Raw genomic sequence first — 17,958 nt, 5'->3', positions numbered from 1 at the left:
GTATTAAGATTTCAAAGGAATGGAAACGTTAATAAATGTTTATACTGCTATACACTGACCACACCTCAAATGTCATCTCTAGCGTATTTCTGGGAACCTGTAGGACTCCTGTTTCACCCAGTTCTCCTGAAATACATATCCATGGATTGGCTGTGAACATTGAGCCACCAAGCTTTTTGCTAGGAACAATCAATATATGGTATGGAATCACTGGAAAAAAACAAGACACAAAATAAGCCTCCAAAGGGACAAATAAGACCATTAAAACACAATAATTATGTTTTGTTCCTACACTGTACTCTTATCAAATATTGTAGTCTATAATAGGTTCAGTGTATAATATTGGATTCTTGAATAACAAAAAACTATAGCATTCAAAACAGAATCTAAAATTGCTGCTCATAAAAATGTTGTTTATTAAAAGGATTTATAATAAACTTTTGCAAATTTTCAGCAAGTCTTTCAAAAATAAACAGTAAAACAGATGATCAATAAAACAGTGAACCCAGCAATAAAATAATGCAATGGCTTAATCACCTCTTTAAATGCATCAGCATTAACAGACAATACCAGGAACTAAGATCAAGTTAAAATGGCAATAAAGCACTAAAAGTATTAAAACAGCACAATGGGGAATATAATAAATCAAAAACCTGTGGAAAGAGGAAAATTTTCACTTGGCACTTAGACCTATACAAGGTGGGTATCAAACAAATTATGACTGGAAGGCAATTCGGAAGCTAGAATGCCACCACTGACAGACCTTGTCTATGACAGCTACTGATTTGACTTCCAACTATAGACGCACACTTTTAGAAAAACTTTGCATATCAGCAGGCATATGTGGAAGCACTGCAAGAAGTCTTTTAAATATCCTGGGTTCCAGACCATGTAGCAATTTAAGAGCCAATACGCTGAACTGTGCCCAGGCCAACTCAAAGCCAACTTCTTCAAAACCAGAGATACATGTTTTACAGCTCATGCCAGTCAGCAGTCTTGTTGCTATATATTTTGCACAAGTTGAAACAGGCAAACAGCCTTCAAAAGCCAAACAGACTACATAACAATAATGTAATGAGAATGCGGCTAATTATGGCTCTATAGTGCCTATCCAGAAAAAAAAAACATAGCTGGCACATCAACAGAATTTGGTTAAAGGGACTACATGACACAAGACTCCAGCAGTTTCAAAATGCAATCCTGCAGGAATCCATAGCATGGATGCTAACAGGCCAAGATATTGTCCTCTAGCACCACCTTCTGATACTTACTGGCTATATAGGATTGGAACCACTAGGAAAAAGGAAAAAGTATTGTGGGGATAAAAATGATATTGTGAAAGCTGCATGAAGTCCAGGAGAATCAACAGGGTTGCACTTCCCCATCTCTTCCCTGGCAAAGGGAAGAGCAACCAAATTAGAGCAACCAAGGTAGCTGCAGTTACGAAACCAGGCCAGAAACTACATTGAAAGGGCCTTACATAATCCAGCTCCTCCAAGGAAACCTAGATGTGTACAGCCACCATACATTCTGAGTATTTTACATAAAAAGAAGATATTTGCTACTTAGCCATAATTGGTAATTTGGATCCAAGGATTGCCTATTCAGTAGGAGTTCCACACCTTCTTTCTTTCAAGCTCTAGCCCTTCTTTCAATAAATTATTCACTACTTCCTGGACCCAGCCAGGTAATCCTTTTCTGCAGACATTATAAGCCAAGATGGGAAAGGGTTGGGTATTGATATGATTGCCCATACCTCCTCTAGGCAGCTTGTCCACATCCTCAGACTTTAACAAGTATAATTCATCCAAGCAACTATAATTAGGTTGAGCTCTGATAACATTCTAATATTGGCCTGCTAAGCTCACAATGCACAAGTCACAGCAGATATGAACAATTTTATAATGAAATGACTAGTAAAGTCACAGCAAGCCTCTGGTTTTTTACAGCTTTACATTATGAGAGAGCAACAGAAAATAGGGGGTATCAGAGAACTATTCAGGTCTTCCTATAAATCAACAATGAACCATTAGTTTACCTCCCAAGTTACCTATCTCAAAACAAAAAACCTCAAAATACTCAAAACAAGGGCTGGTTCAGTGTGACCAATGCCCTTACTTAATGTTGTGGATGCTTATCTGATTTTCCCCCTGCTTTCTACAGAAAGTAGTCAGCCATAAGTCTGCTAATCTACATTATTTCCTTCTCAATGTCCTGTACTAAATCAAGTAATTTATACTCTTCATCCAACATTTTGGTTGTAAGGTTCCAATGTCTTTCAATTGTAGCAGAGTTATGGTCACTTTGCTAGATAACAAGTTAAGTTGTATTTAATTCATAATTTTAGATATATTTCCTATTGACAAGAGGAGACATTATTTTCAATAATTAAAGGACCCAACATTGCAGTATAGTTTATGTATATCTCCCAGTATAATTTATGTATAATTACAAAATTAATAGACCTACATAAAATGTCAAGACCTGTTCTGAACATTTTTAACAGCAGCGCAACAATGAAAAATAGTACTTACAGATTGTTGTAAAAACATTGGTAAAACAAAAATAATCAACAGCATTGAATGACAAGAGATGATAAAGAAACTGCTCTTTCTCGTCATCACAGCGGAGGAAAGCATAACGTTTGTAGAGTTTTCTGGCAAGAATACAAATACTTCATCAGTTTAAAAAGGCTTTTCTGGAAGAGGATTCAATATATGTATACTATTTATTTAAAATATTTATAATCCCTGTCTGTCCAGGTAGCATGTCTAATAAGGTGGATTTAGATTAAAGCAAAAGATATTACTAAACTACTGTTTTGTTTTCTAGCTTCTTTATTTCATAAAAAGTTTCATGTAATAATAACATTCGATTTATATACCGCCCTTCAGGACAACTTAATGCCCACTCAGAGCAGTTTACAAAGTATGTTACTATTATCCCCACAACAAAACACCCTGTGGGGTGGGTGGAGCTGAGAGAGCTCCAGAGAGCTGTGACTAGCCCAAGGTCACCCAGCTGGCTTCAAGTGGAGGAGTGGGGAATCAAACCCGGTTCTCTAGATTAGAGTCCCACGCTTTTAACCACTACACCGAACTGTATATGCTTGTAATCTCTGGATTACCAATATTTCAAAGAAACATACTGCTCTCCACACCTTTGTTGTACACAGAGAAACTTTCTTTTTAAAGGTTCACATTTCTATTCCCCTGGGTATAGAGAATAGATTGCAAACATGTAATCAGTATCTGATAAAACCTCAAAAACCCAGAGAAGTAAAAGGAGTCGGGCAGAATCTCTGGAGTTTCAGATCCTTGTACAGAACAACATCCCTCTGTGCTGCTATGCTGCCCCTACCCCCAACACCGAGACAGCCCCAGTATCAATTCCCTTCTTGTTTTCCATTCTCCTTCACATTATTTTCTCTCCTCACCAAAAAATCCTAAATCCTTGGAAAACTTTGAGTTCCAGAAGTAGATCATATTATTTAAGTATATAAAATGTGAATTCAGTTATCAAAATTAATTCGAAAAATGAACAATGTTATCATGATTCATTACACTCTACTGTTTCTAAACATATCTGTGTTTATCAGGACACTGTGAAAGACAGGTGGAGGCTAGCTGAAGCTGGTGAGGACATTAGAAAGTAATGTTCAGCAGAGGGGGACACCAAAACTGCTGGTGGGGTGCAGGAGCACCACACAGCTAAAAGACTGAATATGAGCCAAGACGTTACACCAGAGCATATGGGGTGAGAAGCAGCATTCTCTTCAAGGAAAAGGGTCTTGCAAACCGCCTACAACATGGTAATTCTTTTTTTCAAATACAGCACACAACCAGAAGTTCAGAAGTAATGACACAAGAACAGATGCTTAGGAATATATTGTCGAAGACTTTCACGGCCGGAGAACGATGGTTGTTGTGGATTTTCCGGGCTGTATAGCCATGGTCTTGGCATTGTAGTTCCTGACGTTTCGCCAGCAGCTGTGACTGGCATCTTCAGAGGTGTAGCACCAAAAGACAGAGATCTCTCTGTGACATTGTGACACTGAGAGATCTCTGTCTTTCGGTGCTACACCTCTGAAGATGCCAGCCACAGCTGCTGGCGAAACGTCAGGAACTACAATGCCAAGACCATGGCTATACAGCCCGGAAAATCCACAACAACCACAGATGCTTAGGAAATTCCTGTGCAGTAATTTATTGTTATTTTATCTATCACATTGGTATTCCACCAACTTGCTCATGAGGTTGAGTGAGATTATGCCATTTTATTCCCTATGAGTCATATTTGTAAAGCTGAAGCCACAAACTCCCCAATTTAGAAAAGAAAACGGAATTTAGAAAAACTTGCAACATGTTGATTCTGACACTAACTCAACCAACTTAGAACATCAGTTAAGATGTTACAGAGCCTAGGGCCTGAATTCATACCTTCTCAATTAACTCATGTGATGTAGTGATTAGAGCGTCAGACTAGGATTTGGGAAACTCCAGGTTCAAATTCCTTCTCTGTCATTAAGCTTTTTGGGTGACCTGGGGCCAGCCACTCTTTCTCAGCCTAGACAAACTTGCAGAACTTAAGAAGTGTCCTGCTGAATCAGACCAGTAGTCCATCAAGTCCAGCATCCTGTTTCACACAGTGGACAACAAGTTGCCCTGGAGTGCCAACAAACAGAGCACAGTGTTGTTGTCAGGATAAAATGGAAGAGGGAAGAACATTGTATGCCACCCTGAGTTCCTTGGATGAAGGGCAGGATATATTATCTCAGGATGAGATATTGTTACCTATCCAATCAACAATGAACGCAATTATAAAGGAGGGGAAGATCCCAGAGACGTGGAGAGAAGCTAGTATCACTTTGATCCCAAAAGAAGGTCTAGACCCTAGAGAAGTGAAAAACTATAGGCCCATATCACTTCTAAATAATGATTATAAGTTATTTGCCACAATACTGGCCAGAAGGCTGAAATTGGTCCTACAAGAACTTATTAAAGAAGATCAGAGTGGATTATTACCAAAAAGACAAATAAAAGACAATATGAGAAATGTGCTGAATATAATTGAATATTTGGAAAAGCATAACAAGGTACAAGCAGCGCTGATCTTTCTCGATGCAGAAAAAGCATTCAACAATATAAACTGGAAATTTATGATAAGAGTTTTGGAAGAAATGCACTTTGGAGATAATTTTATTAACTGGGTGAGAGCTATTTATAATAAAACTATCCTTTTTCTCAAGTACCTATCAGACCAAATCAGTGACTTAGATCCTATGCTGTTTTATCTATTTGCCTAGAAACAGATCTCTATTGTGTTGAATTTCATTGAACACCTACAACTTACTTTGTGAGTTCATGATCAGAAAGAAGGTGTTTCAGATGTCTAGAGAGCAATTTCTTTTCCATGGACAGCCGAACCCAAGCTCTAGCCTTACCAACGTCTGTTTTGATTTCACTAATATTCTGGATATGCCTGAAAAGGAAAAGCACATATTGTTATTATTCCCATCTTTCAAAGAGCTGGAAATTCACAGGAATATAAAACAATAAGGAAATATATTTCATACATTGGCTGTGTAAATTCCTTACTACCTATCCGATCCAATTGGTTTTCTGTCTTATTTAATAAAAAGTGTTTCCAAATTTTTGCTCATGTCAATATACAAGGATAAAAAATACACCACAACTGAATAAAATAATCAGGATTATTTCATAAAATACACCAAGTCCTTGTAACAGAAGAAAATAATGAGAAGTAGCAGTAAGAGTTAAAAAGATTTTACTAGCCAGCAAAAAGCATACAAACATGGTGCCATTTTGCTCCACAAAATGGGCACTACATCTGAGGAAGCTGCAGCCCTGAACACTTGCTGATGTTAACTAATTTATGATGCAAAACTGAAACCCAACCATATGCATACAAATAAATAAGTGAGGATATTTTTCCAATTGTAATTTCAATACATCTTCATACAGACCAGTCATATTTTAAATAACTGAATAACTTTTAAGACATGTAGCAAATCAGTAATTAGTTTCAGAAAATGGTTGCCTATCAAGCCCTGGGATTAATCTTTTCCCCATGTTAGCAGAAAACTAAAACAGTGGGAAACCAACTGTTATCTTAGGCTTTGGTCTTCTTGAGGGATTTCCTTCCTATTTAAAAAGAGTATATAATAATCCTAGCCCAATCAAACTCAATTTTATTTTTCAGGGGGAAAATAAAATTCTTAATCAGTTGCAGGATGAGTAGATCTCAGATAATTCAACATACTAACAGAGCTCTACATGGAAAAAAAATCCCTGAATAAACATTTAGTCCTGCAGACAGCATTCCAGAGAAATATAAGGAAAATCTATAGGGACTATTCTTCAATAATTATTATGATGTTGAAGAATTATCTTGATCTGAATCCCTCTGTGAAAAAGGCACTATTCCACAACTACCACCCTCTGTTTGAAGATGGCCGATTCTTTTACTTTCTAGGAGCTCTGTGAGAATATGTACTCTTAAAAAAATGGAGGAATTAATACTCTGGCAATATACATCCAAAATTTTACTTGCTTGAACTATTATAATTTTAATTACAATCTATGGAGGAAACCCATAATGCTGCATTCTACAGAACTCATTTCTCAGACACTTAAGTAAACCGCAGTTCTGCATCTGAAGAAGTGAGGTCTGATTCTTTAAAGTCTATAGTCTTAAAAGTGCCACTTGATTTTAGCTACGGCAAAAAGAACATCCCAGTAGCAGCACCTTAAGACTAGTTTACTGCTGCACAGGCAAGAACCTACTTTAAAATGCATGAACTGGAAAAAGCCATTTTAAATCTCATTGTTAACTGAGTTTCTCCTCAAAGAATTTCAATCACCGATTTATGCATATATATATTGACTACCTTCCTCCATTCCATGCGTCTAGTAAAGTCAACTTGCCAATGAAAATTCATGTTAAAATAAAACTGGTACACCTAATCAGTCAGGATGCTTAGTCATGTCTCTGCAAAGTGAGATGAACACAAGAAATCCTTTCATGATAAAATAAAACCAGTAACAATCTCTATCACTTAGGTGAATTTTTGTAAAATTTGCTCTCAACTAAGGACAATGTGTATAGAACCTATTTTAAAATTCAACTCTCTTTAAAATATGAGTGTGATACAAGTTATGCTGTTAGGGGTTTGTTGTGATTTTAAAAATAAATCCAACCTCATGTCCTGGATAAGAGACACCCTTAAGGGAGACATTACTGGGCTGGCATCCGACTTCCTTCTTTCTGAATCTGGAAGTATACCTAAAATATCAAACATTGTGTTAGTAAAAATGTCAATGCTTTAATTTTTAGCAAAACACTTCTTCTGTAAGCAAATTAAACATCTCTTCAAATTGTAACAGAAACAACAAAGGATAGCCATGCAGCAGTTCAAATCTGAAGGATCCAAGATGATGTGTGTCTGCCATCCACTTCAGTACAGCCTTGTGGAGAATATACATGCTCTTAAAGGGCCTTCTCCTTTATGCTGAGACTGAGTTCTATGAAGCACCTCGATCAGAGGTTGGCAACCTTTTTGAGCCTGGGGACACATTTGAAATTCTAACAGTGTGGTGGATGCAGCAACAAAACGGTTGCCACAAAATGGCTGTTGCAGGAGACAAAGCCAGTCACAAAATACCTCTGCTCAGCCTAGAGAGTTTGGGCACTATGCCTCTAATGTCATGAAGAAACCCAGTTGCCAAGTTGTCTGGGTGTCATACTTCTGGGCCAATCCACTGCACCCATAGCAAGTGAAGGCAAGGCTCACTCTTTCTAGGGGTCTATGTGTGGTGGGAAACCAGCTCCCCCCATATCTATGTATATGTGATCCATGCAGTAAGAGCAGGCGATTTCCTGGCACATAAGGAAAGCTGAAGGCAGGGGGACTTCAGACTGGGATGGTGGAAGACACTCACAGGGTGAATGCTCCCTCGTGTCAAAGAATGCCTAACAAGTAGAAAAGTAGCACTGCAAAGTAGAAGCAAGAACTATTTTCTTGTTTTGTGGGAAGTTTTTTTTTAAATATGAGATTTTTTTTAAAAAATGAATTCTGCCTGGTGCAATGCAGCCTACTCTATCACCACATTCTGCTGCCTGTTTACATTAGGTCTGAGATGCTCTTTGGGGGTAGGGACTAGCCATTACTTCTTCTCACAAAGAGGTGAAGGGTACACCACAGCAGCAGCATGACTCTTAGATCCTGTTGTTCATGGACCCTCTCTTTCATATGAAAATAGACTCTAATAGGTGTTCTACACATGCAAATAAATCCTGTGGAAAAGAGTTACACTTAAAATACTGCTGGTGTAATTCACATGAAGGCTTGGCTCCTCACCCTCTGTAATCTTCCCCATAAGATTTTACAGTATGATTTTTCCTTCACTTCTCATCTGACAAAAGTGGCCTGGCTGTGACTCATAAAAGCTTATATTGAAAAAAATGTTATTCTTTAAGATGCCACTAGCCTTTGCTTTATTTTACTACTACTACAGACTAACATGGCTACCACTTTGCTATCTCAAAAATGTCGGACAATTCTAAAAGTTAAGGAGAGATAACGATATAGTTTTATTTTCAAAATTTCTTCCATCAGGCAATCTTAAAAAAAAAGTAAAACAGCCCAACTTTTATAGTTCCTCTTACTATAAAATTAACTTGAAAACCACTCAAGATGCAGAAAGTAAAATAAGTGTATAAAAAGCAAGCATGGATGAAAAAAGGGGAAAAAAGAGACCAAGTGTCACTGGTTTTCAGCAGAATCCTTAACCATAATAGAACAGGCATGAATTAAGTAACTGAAGTATTCCCAGGCTGAAGAGAAAAAGCACCTCTTGAATTTCTACCTATCAAAGATATTAAAGGTAGAGATCCAGAGGAGTTAGCAGTGTTATTCTGTAGTAGCAAAATAGTAAAGAGTCCAGTAGCACCTTTAAGACTAAACAAATTTTATTGTAGCATAACCTTTCGAGAGCCACAGCTTCGTCATGCATCTGACGAAGAGAGCTGTGGCTCTCGAAAGCTTATGCTACAATAAAAGTTGGTTACTCTTAAAGATGTTACTGAACTGTTTATTATAAAGGTAGAGAATGTGTTTAAAAATGAGAGTTTACAATCTATAATCCATCTCAATAATGAACGCCTCAGGGCTTTTAAAATACACACACAGACCCTTTCAAGTCATTGTTTGAGGACCAAAAAAAGCTTCACTAATTAAAAAGCCTTTACTTTCTTTCCTGGAATGTTTCAAACTATATTTCCCTTCTGATCTGCACAGCTAGTTGAGAGCTCCCTGCCCCCCACATGTCTAACTCTATTATGCAGATAAAGATGGCAAGTATTTATAGATTGGAGGGGGGGATAACTATTTAAACTCACCAGGAAGGCATATGAAGAGAGAAGGAAGAAGCAGAAGGAAGCAGGGAGGGAAAAATGAGTTGAGTTGTTATGCAGGTCAACTAATATTCCCATGTGCAGTTCTCCCTGTATTTAAATGGTAATCTTCCTCTTTCTTTCCTGGGAGGAGGGGGAGCTCCCAGCCAGCTGCCTGACTTGAAGAAAGAATACCTCTCTGGGTAAATGAAGGGTCCTCTCTTCTGCCTCAAAGGAAAGAGAAGGCGGTGGAGATTGGGAGCAAGGCAGAGAGCAGCCCCAGAGGCTTGGAGGCTCCTGAATGGTGGCAGGCATGGGGAAGCAGCAGGGCTGTGAAGCCCTTGGTAAGAATAACCTCACCCCACCAGAGCCAGAGAGGCAGCATGTAGCAAAGGCTCCAGGGTCTGCAGAACAAGCTGTGACTCCTCCACCCCAAAATGATAATGTTGAATTACCAGCCACAACTCCAAGCTCAACCTCCAAACTGGGCGGGAAGCCAGTTGGCAGTGCTGATGACACTGTGAGTTTTCTTCCTCGTCTATGGTTACCATAGAGACTAATTATAGAATGTTATTGCCATTTTCACCCACTTTTGAAAAATTACTGGGCAGGGAGAGCTTTCAGCCACCATAAGCGGGCACTTGGTAACCCTATTTTATGGGTCCTCAGCTTAAAAGTAATATCCCCCTATATAAGAGCTGTATAGGTCAGAAAGCATTCAAATTGTGGATATTTTTAGACATCATAAATCTTCTATATACCTCTGACTGTGTTAGTACCATCATGCTCTTTCACGATTTCCCCCTCAAAATTATAACATTATTTATAATTCTTATACAAACCAACTGTACCTGAGGGACTGAAGCTTCCTGATGTAGGTTTTCTCTGCCTGTTTTCTTGGTAATGTAACAAGTGTGACCACAAAGCAGACTTCCCCTTAAAATCAAGAAGAAAGATTGTTTATAAAGTTCATTTACACATTACTAGCCTGGAGCATTGTGTTCTTGTGAGTTATTCAAACAAATGTTTAAAAACATAATTAAATACAACCCAGACAAAAGGATTCAATGTTGCAGCAATTAATAAAGAAAACAGGGCTTTTGAGTTAAGTTTACATAGTTTAAAAATGTGAAAAAAATACACTTGGAAACATTGTGCCAGCTGTTACACCCGCACCTTAATAAATACTACTACAAAGGTTTTGTGATATAAGGAGCAATCATACAAGTTTCTGCTGTTTTGGAGTTTGTTGTTTCCAGTTCATAGCAAGCTAATTTGCCTCTTTAAATCAATGTATGTATGGAAAGGAGCCTCTAGTTCCAGCACTGCTAAGACTGCAACATAAATACACATGCAATATGCATTAATTGTGCAAAAAGGACATGCACACTGTCAAACTGCAGCCAACTTATAGCAACCCCAGCAAGAGGCTTTCAAGGCAAGTAAGAAGCAGAGGTGGTTTGCCAATGCCTTCCTCTGCAGAGACTTCCTTGGTGGTTGCCCGCTTGCTTAACTTCTAAAATCTGATGAGATCAGGCTATACCATGCTGCCTTCCCTTCCAAGCTAGTTTTAAATGGATTGAAATGGTTCTCGCCTTTATCATCTTCTCTTTCATAAAGGGAAATAAATGTCATTAATACAGACAGCAACACTGGCTAGTTAGCCAAACAGCTTTCTTTTCATTTTTTTAAGCCCTCTGACATCTTTTCATTGCAAGTTAACACACCTTTTAAAAGGGATTCTGATGTTATAATATTTCAAAATATTTGTTCCTGGATAAGGAAAAGCCATGTTACTCTAGGTCACAATCCCCTTGAGTACAGCAGATAAGCCCTGAGTCTCTGCCACACTTACATGTAGGCTTGCCTTTAATCTGTAAGGCAGATTCAAGGTACTTATTAAAGATTCTGGTGTGTTCTTCATAATCCAAGAATGCAATCCTATGTACACTTATTTGTTAGTAAAATTCATTGAAACTAATTCCCACTAAACATGCATAAGACTGAAATTTCTGCACCATTTAAGCATATTATATGTTACTTTCTGGCATGGCTGAATGCATTTTGCTTAAAGCTTTAGCAAAATCTCAATACCAAAAATTCTGAATCATTATGGATCCCTCAAGAATCTCTCTCTCTCTCTCTCTCTCTCTCTCTCTCTCTCTCTCTCTCTCTCAATCTCTCTCTCTCTCAATCTCTCTGTCTCCAAATCTGAGGGAAAAAAGTGACAGCTACTAAATAGAGTTGCAGAGTAAAATTGGTATGACTCATAATCCCCCCAAGTTATTCTGAGAGCAATAAGCATATGAGTTGCCCCAGAGCAATCTTTATACAAAGACAACATGGGGTAAATGTTATTTACCTTATACAACAGGACCACAGCTAGTGTTTATTTACTCCCTTGTTGTAGTAGCACCTGACTTGTATAAGCTGGGTAAAAGTCAATACACTGACAGCACTGAAGGCTCCCTGCAATGCTCTCTTACAACTCATAGTAAAATGATCATATAAAACAGGGTTGCATCTACCTGTAACTGTTGTTCATCAAGTGTTCTTCTGTGCAGACCCACATGGGAACTGCGCATGTGCAGGCCAGCCGTGGATGTATCAAAGCTCCAAAAGATGCGAGACGCTTACTCAGCCTTTTCACGCACTTTTTGAGTGGGCGCAGCTATAAAAGGTGAGGCAAGCGGATTCCTCCCTCAGTTCACTAAGCCGCCAGTGAAGAAGGATAAACAAGCATATTAAAGAGCACTGGTGGTGGGAGGGAGGGATGTGTGCCTGCACAGAAGAACACTCAATGAACAACAGTTACAGTTACAGGGAGGTGCAACCCTGTTTTCATCATTGTATCTTCTGTGCAGTCCCACATAGGAGATCAGTTAGCTAACTTATCCAGGAGGTGGGTGTGTTGCTCTTCATTGAAAAAGACCCTTAAGGACTACTCTGCCAACTGCAGCATCCCTTCTGGAGTCTACAGAAATTGCATAGTACTTAATAAAAGTGGAGGACATTGACCAGGAGACCGCCTTGCGTAAGTACATGAATGGAATGCCCAAGCTAAATGCTGACGAGGTAGATTGGGCCCTTATAGAATGCGCCCTGATGTTCAAAGGGCAAAGTTGTTTGGATTGCTTATAACACTCTTTAATGAGCCATACCAACCAGTTGGAGATGGTCTGAGAAGGGTCTTTCTGTCCTTTTTTAGATCCCCTGAAGAAGACAAATAGGTTAGGGTCTTTTCTGAAGGCAATAGTCCTGTCCAGGTAAACAAAGAGTGCACGTTTGACGTCCAATGTGTGCAGGAGTCTGTCAGTCTCTGTAGAAGGTGAAGGAAAAAGCACTGGCAGGGTCATGTCTTGGTTGAGGTGGAAAGCAGAGACTAACTAACTTGGGTAGGAAGTGGAGGCTGGGATGGAGAACCACTTTGTCTGCAAACATTCTGAGGAAAGGTGGCTTGTACCTCAGGACTTGCAGTTCACTCACCCTCCTAGCTTATGTTATGGCTACTAAGAAGGCCGTCTTGGATGTCAGGAATTTGAGAAGACAGGTAGCTAGAAGCTTGAAAGGCTTATGCATGAGAGTTGCTAAAACTAAAGATAAGCTCCACTGAGGAGTAGGTTTGGACACTGAAGAGTAAACATTATTTATTTATTTACATCATTTATAGTCTGCCTTTCTCACTGATACTCAAGGCGGATTACACAGTATGAGGTCAATACAATCAGTATCAAGTAAGTATATTTCAATACAATACCATAAGGTAAACATATACGAGTTTAAAGACATAGCATTAGCAAGGATCCAAGACATAGTAGAGATACTTTTTTTTTAACCCCCTCCCACACTTAACCCTAATCCCCCTCTTTTTCAATGATATTAATACCTAGATCGGTTAAATAATGAATATTTTACATACTGATAAATAAACTATGGTCTAAATTATGCTAAACAGTTCCCTGTAGCCTAAGAGATACACCTTATAGACTATTGGTATCTAAATATATACCAAACTTAAAGAACTGTAAAAAAAATAAATGGGAGCCCTATATGAGCTCTGCTCCCCCCCCTTCCTCTACTCCTATATGATTTTTAAAGATTATACGGTCATAACATATTTACATGATATTAAATTTTGCATTTAACTTGCATTGTTACATCACATTTTGTTACATCAAATTTTATTTGCTCTTGACTTGCTGGCTGCATCTCACTGGAATCCTGCTTCCCCTGTGTGCTGGCAAGAGATTGGGTTCTTTTCTTTTCTGTATGGTACTGTTGCAGTTCTTAGGAAACTCAATACCGAGGTTTTGCAAAAGTAATCTTCCAGATTCCTGGTCTGTAACTTGATAAGTAAAGTCCTGTGTTTTAACATGAAGTTCCGTATAGTTGGTCCATTTTTTTTAATCTGAGCTTTCCTCAATGCTTCAGTTATTGATCTAAATTCTCTTCTTTTGTTTAAAACTGAAGATGGCAAGTCTGTAAATATTGAGATAGGTGTTCCTTTATAAGGGATTGAACCTTTCTTCCTTGCTATTTCCAGGATTTTTCTCCATATTTCCCCATCTGGAATTGTAGCTAAGATATCTCTAGGCTTTTTAGATTCTGGATTTTTTTGGGTTCCCACTCGGTAAGCTTTGGTAATCAAAGGGGTTGGACCTTTTTTAAGTTGTAAGTGTTGTGCTAACCATGACGCTAGAAAAGAAGGCAGATCAACATTTAAAGTTGCTCGCTCTTCAACATTTCTAAACTTCAGATTTGATTTTTTTGCTGTTATCTCCATATGTACAATTTTTTCTTGTAGTTGCTTATTCTCTTGTTGTAACCCAGATAGTTTAGACTGTAATGACGTGCTTAATGCTAGTGCTTGTCCAGCAATCTGTGCTGTTTTATTTAAAGCCGATTTTATTTCTGTTCGCTGATGTATCAATGGTTGAAGCAAAGTTGACATTTTGTTCACTATTTTTTGTTCCATATGGGCCAGAAATTCAATAAGCGTGGGATCAGCAAGGGTAGTTAAATTGCTCCTACCTCTGCTGCTTTCATCCACCATTTTGATTGCAGCACACTTTTCCTCTGCTGACTGCTGCAAGTTTGGGATGAAGTCTTGCAGTCTTTTTGAGACGTTTAACTTTCCTTTTTTCTTCCCCATGCCTTGTTTGCCCATATTCTTCTCTTATTTTGATTTTTATTTTTGTTATGACGATGTACAATGAGGAATTAGAGGGGGGAGGGACAGAGCTCTCTTCTCAAGCAACCTTCTCCTTCAGAGCCAGTGCCACGCCCCCTAGTAGAGATACTTAAGGAAGGATTTGCATTCTGGTTGGGAGAAGAGGAACCTACCCTTCACCCCCTCATGATAGCCCAAGACGGCTGCCAAATGGACCTTTACAGAGGATTTAGGGAGTCCTTGGTTCTTTAACAGGACCAGATAGTCTAAGACAGATCGTAAGGATGTTGAGGGAAGGGGCTAAGCCCTGAGGCAGGGAAGGGTTTGTTTGGGGGGGAACATTTGGAGGAATGGATTTGAACTCTAAGGAGTAACCTTCCTGATCTATTGACAGTACCCAGAGTCCGTGGGTGATTTTCTCCCATGTAGGTAGAGGCCAGGGATTGACCAACAGGGAGGGGGAAAGAAATCTTGGTGTCAAAAACTCTGTTGGGTGGAGCCCTACTGCTCTCTGGGAGAATTGGAACCATACTTTGACTAACAACAGTAATACCTTTGTTGAGGTTGGCTGGATGGAACCGTGGAAATAGCATGTTGATGGTTCCAAGAGAATTGTTGAGTGGGTTGAGATGGAAGATGATTGTATTTGAGGTTGTAGTGAGGATAAGGTCTAGGAGAGAACTGGTGCTTGTAAGGTACGACCGGGGTAATGCCTAGGGATCTAGCCATCACCTTATCATCCTTTACTTTCTTGAGGGCATCGTCAGTGGTTGACGAGAAAAGATCATTCCCTTCAAAGGGTAGGTCCTCAACCCTTAATCTATAGTGTGGAGTTAATACAGTGGTTCTAAGCCACACATGCCTTCAAATTACAATGGCTAAGGCCATAGTTCATGAGGAGTAATCCATAATGTGTTTCGCAGTAAGAATTTGTTTTTTGGAGAGCCAAGGGGCTTCTCCCTGGAGTTTCTTTGCAAGATGCTTTTTCTCAGGAATGGGCCTTAAGTAAGGGCCGATCTTGTCCTGAATGAACATAATGGCCTCATAATTGCCAATTCAGAAATTTAGGGTTGATGAGGCATAAACCTGTCTCCCTAAAATATCAAATTTCCTGCCCTCTTTATCTGTGAGAGCAGAATGACCAGCACCCCATGGAAGACCTTGCTTTGCAGGGTTTCTGTAATGATGGAATTAGCAGGAAGGTGATTGAACAGGAACCCAGCCTCATCTTTCTTGGTCTTATAGAGGTTATCTAACTTTTTTGAGGTCGCTGGCATGGACACCAGAGTCGACCAAACCTCCTTCATAACATCTATCATTCCTTGCATGATTGGGAACACCACCAGGCCCGTTGCCTCCGAGTGGAAAACGTTGAAGACTGGATCTGATGATGTCAGACCCAAACAAGTCACTTCAATTTCCAATGACCTTGCCATTCTGACTAATTATTCAGAGTAGAGGTGAAGGTCTTCAGTGGGAGACACAGCAGAGTCCTCTGTAATACATTTGGGAGGGGATGGCTTGGATGCCATGTCAGAACCAGAGTCGGAGCCATCGTCAGGATGTGTGGGTGGATCAAGTGTTGCTTCCACAGACCCAGTGTTTTCAGGAACCATTGAAGGAACTGAGGCCAGCCTTGCCTTTGCAACTGAACGGAAGATTTGTATACACTTACCGTGAATCTTCCTTTCTTAGTGGTCCAGGAGTGGGGCAGTCAGCACTAGTGGGTAGCTCCTCCTCCGTCTCTTGCGCAGGGCCGGACAAACTTGCGATCCTCGGGGGAGGGGCTCCCAGGATGACTCAGTTCCTTTCCAAGCCCGTATAAACCCCTTGAAGTCTCAGTCCAGCTCATTCCTGTTCTGGATCATAACTAACAACAACAGTCAATTAAAACATTCAATCCAACTGTCAAATTCCGGGTGAACTCCAGGAACTCTCCAGGATCCATGGACCTTGCCGGTGTCCTGTTCCCTTAGTATTAACCATAGACACTATTTCTGTCTTTTCTGATTACTAGTCCTTCGTATATATCTGTCTGTCCCCCTTATTTATTTATTTAGTTATTTCTATATTTTTAATGGGCGGGGTCTGACTGCCCCACTCCTGGACCACTAAGAAAGGAAGATTCACGGTAAGTGTATACAAATCTTCCGTTCTCCTGTGGTCCGGAGTGGGGCAGTCAGCACTAGTGGGATATACTCCTAGCAGTGTGCCCCTGGGTGGGTGATCTAGGAATCCAGGACGTGCTGTAGCACTCTCCTGCCGAAGGCAGCCTCGGAGGAAGACATCCTATCTATCCTATAGTGTTTCGTGAAGGTGTGAACCGACCTCCACGTGGCCGCCTTGCATATCCTTTCCAGGGATGGGAATGACCTATAAGATGCTGAGGTGGCTGCCCCTCTGAGGGAATGAGCCGTAATCCCTGCCGGGGGAGAAACATTCCTGGATCTGTAAGCTAGCACAATGCACTCCCTAATCCATCTGCTTAGTGTGGACAGAGAGACTTTCTTCCCCAGGGAGCTATTCCTGAAGGATACGAACATGCACTCCACTTTCCTTACATGACTGGTCCTATCTATGTAGAAACTTAGGGCCCTACGCACATCTAGCGTGTGCCATTCCCTTTCCTTCTCATGTTTGGGGTTAGCACAGAAGGAAGGCAGGATGATGTCTTCCCCCCTATGAAATGGCGTGTTGACCTTGGGGATAAACGCAGGGTCTGTTTGAAGCACTACTTTATCCTGGTGGAAAATGCACAATTCCTTACTTATAGACAGTGCACCTAATTCTGAAACCCTCCGGGCCGAAGTCAGGCCCACTAGGAAGATTGTCTTTAGAGTCAGATTTTTGAGGGAACAAGTCGCCATCGGTTCAAATGGCTCCCTGGTAAGGGCCTTCAGGACTAGGTTCAAGTTCCACGTAGGAAAACGATGCACTTGGGGTGGATTCAGTAGCGTTGTTCCTCTCAGGAACCTCTTAATATGAGGATGCGAAGCGAGCGATGCCCCTGACTGAGATCCCCTGATCGCAGAGATCGCCGCCACCTGTCTTTTGAGCGTACTGGTGCTGAGACCTTTGTCTAGACCATCCTGGAGAAAAACAAGGATCTGCGTCACCGATGCCGACATGGGATCCCGACCTTTCCCCATGCACCATTGGGAGAAACGCTGCCACATTCTATTGTAGCTCTTGTTGGTCGAGCCTTTCCGCGAGGCGAGCATCGTCTCCACCACCTTCTCCGGATATCCTAGTTCCTTGAGCTGTTCACGCTCAACCGCCAAGCCGTCAACCTCAGAGAACCCGGGTTCGGATGTAGAATTTCCCCTTGTACTAGTAGATCCTCCTGGCACGGAAGGGTCCACGGGTTCGGGTGA

The 17,958-nt window shown here is 40.3% G+C and overlaps 1 protein-coding gene across 4 annotated transcripts in view; it reads right to left on the bottom strand.

Moving 5' to 3' along the window:
• Nucleotides 1-17,958, bottom strand: part of DENND5A (DENN domain containing 5A) — a 128,605-nt gene that overhangs the window by 18,232 nt on the left and 92,415 nt on the right. For all 4 annotated transcript variants that reach the window (XM_054970840.1, XM_054970841.1, XM_054970842.1 and 1 more), the window contains 5 exons: nt 10,266-10,350; nt 7,221-7,305; nt 5,353-5,481; nt 2,535-2,656; nt 65-210 (listed from right to left, as the gene is read on the bottom strand). In XM_054970840.1, the coding sequence (XP_054826815.1) occupies nt 65-210; nt 2,535-2,656; nt 5,353-5,481; nt 7,221-7,305; nt 10,266-10,350 (567 nt within the window). The remainder of the gene's footprint in view (nt 1-64; nt 211-2,534; nt 2,657-5,352; nt 5,482-7,220; nt 7,306-10,265; nt 10,351-17,958) is intronic.

This window comes from Eublepharis macularius, chromosome 2 (genome assembly GCF_028583425.1).
Source record: "Eublepharis macularius isolate TG4126 chromosome 2, MPM_Emac_v1.0, whole genome shotgun sequence".
Classification (NCBI taxonomy): domain Eukaryota; kingdom Metazoa; phylum Chordata; class Lepidosauria; order Squamata; family Eublepharidae; genus Eublepharis; species Eublepharis macularius.
The sequence above is the reverse complement of the archived record's forward strand: the minus strand, read 5'-3'. Positions and strand labels throughout refer to the sequence as shown.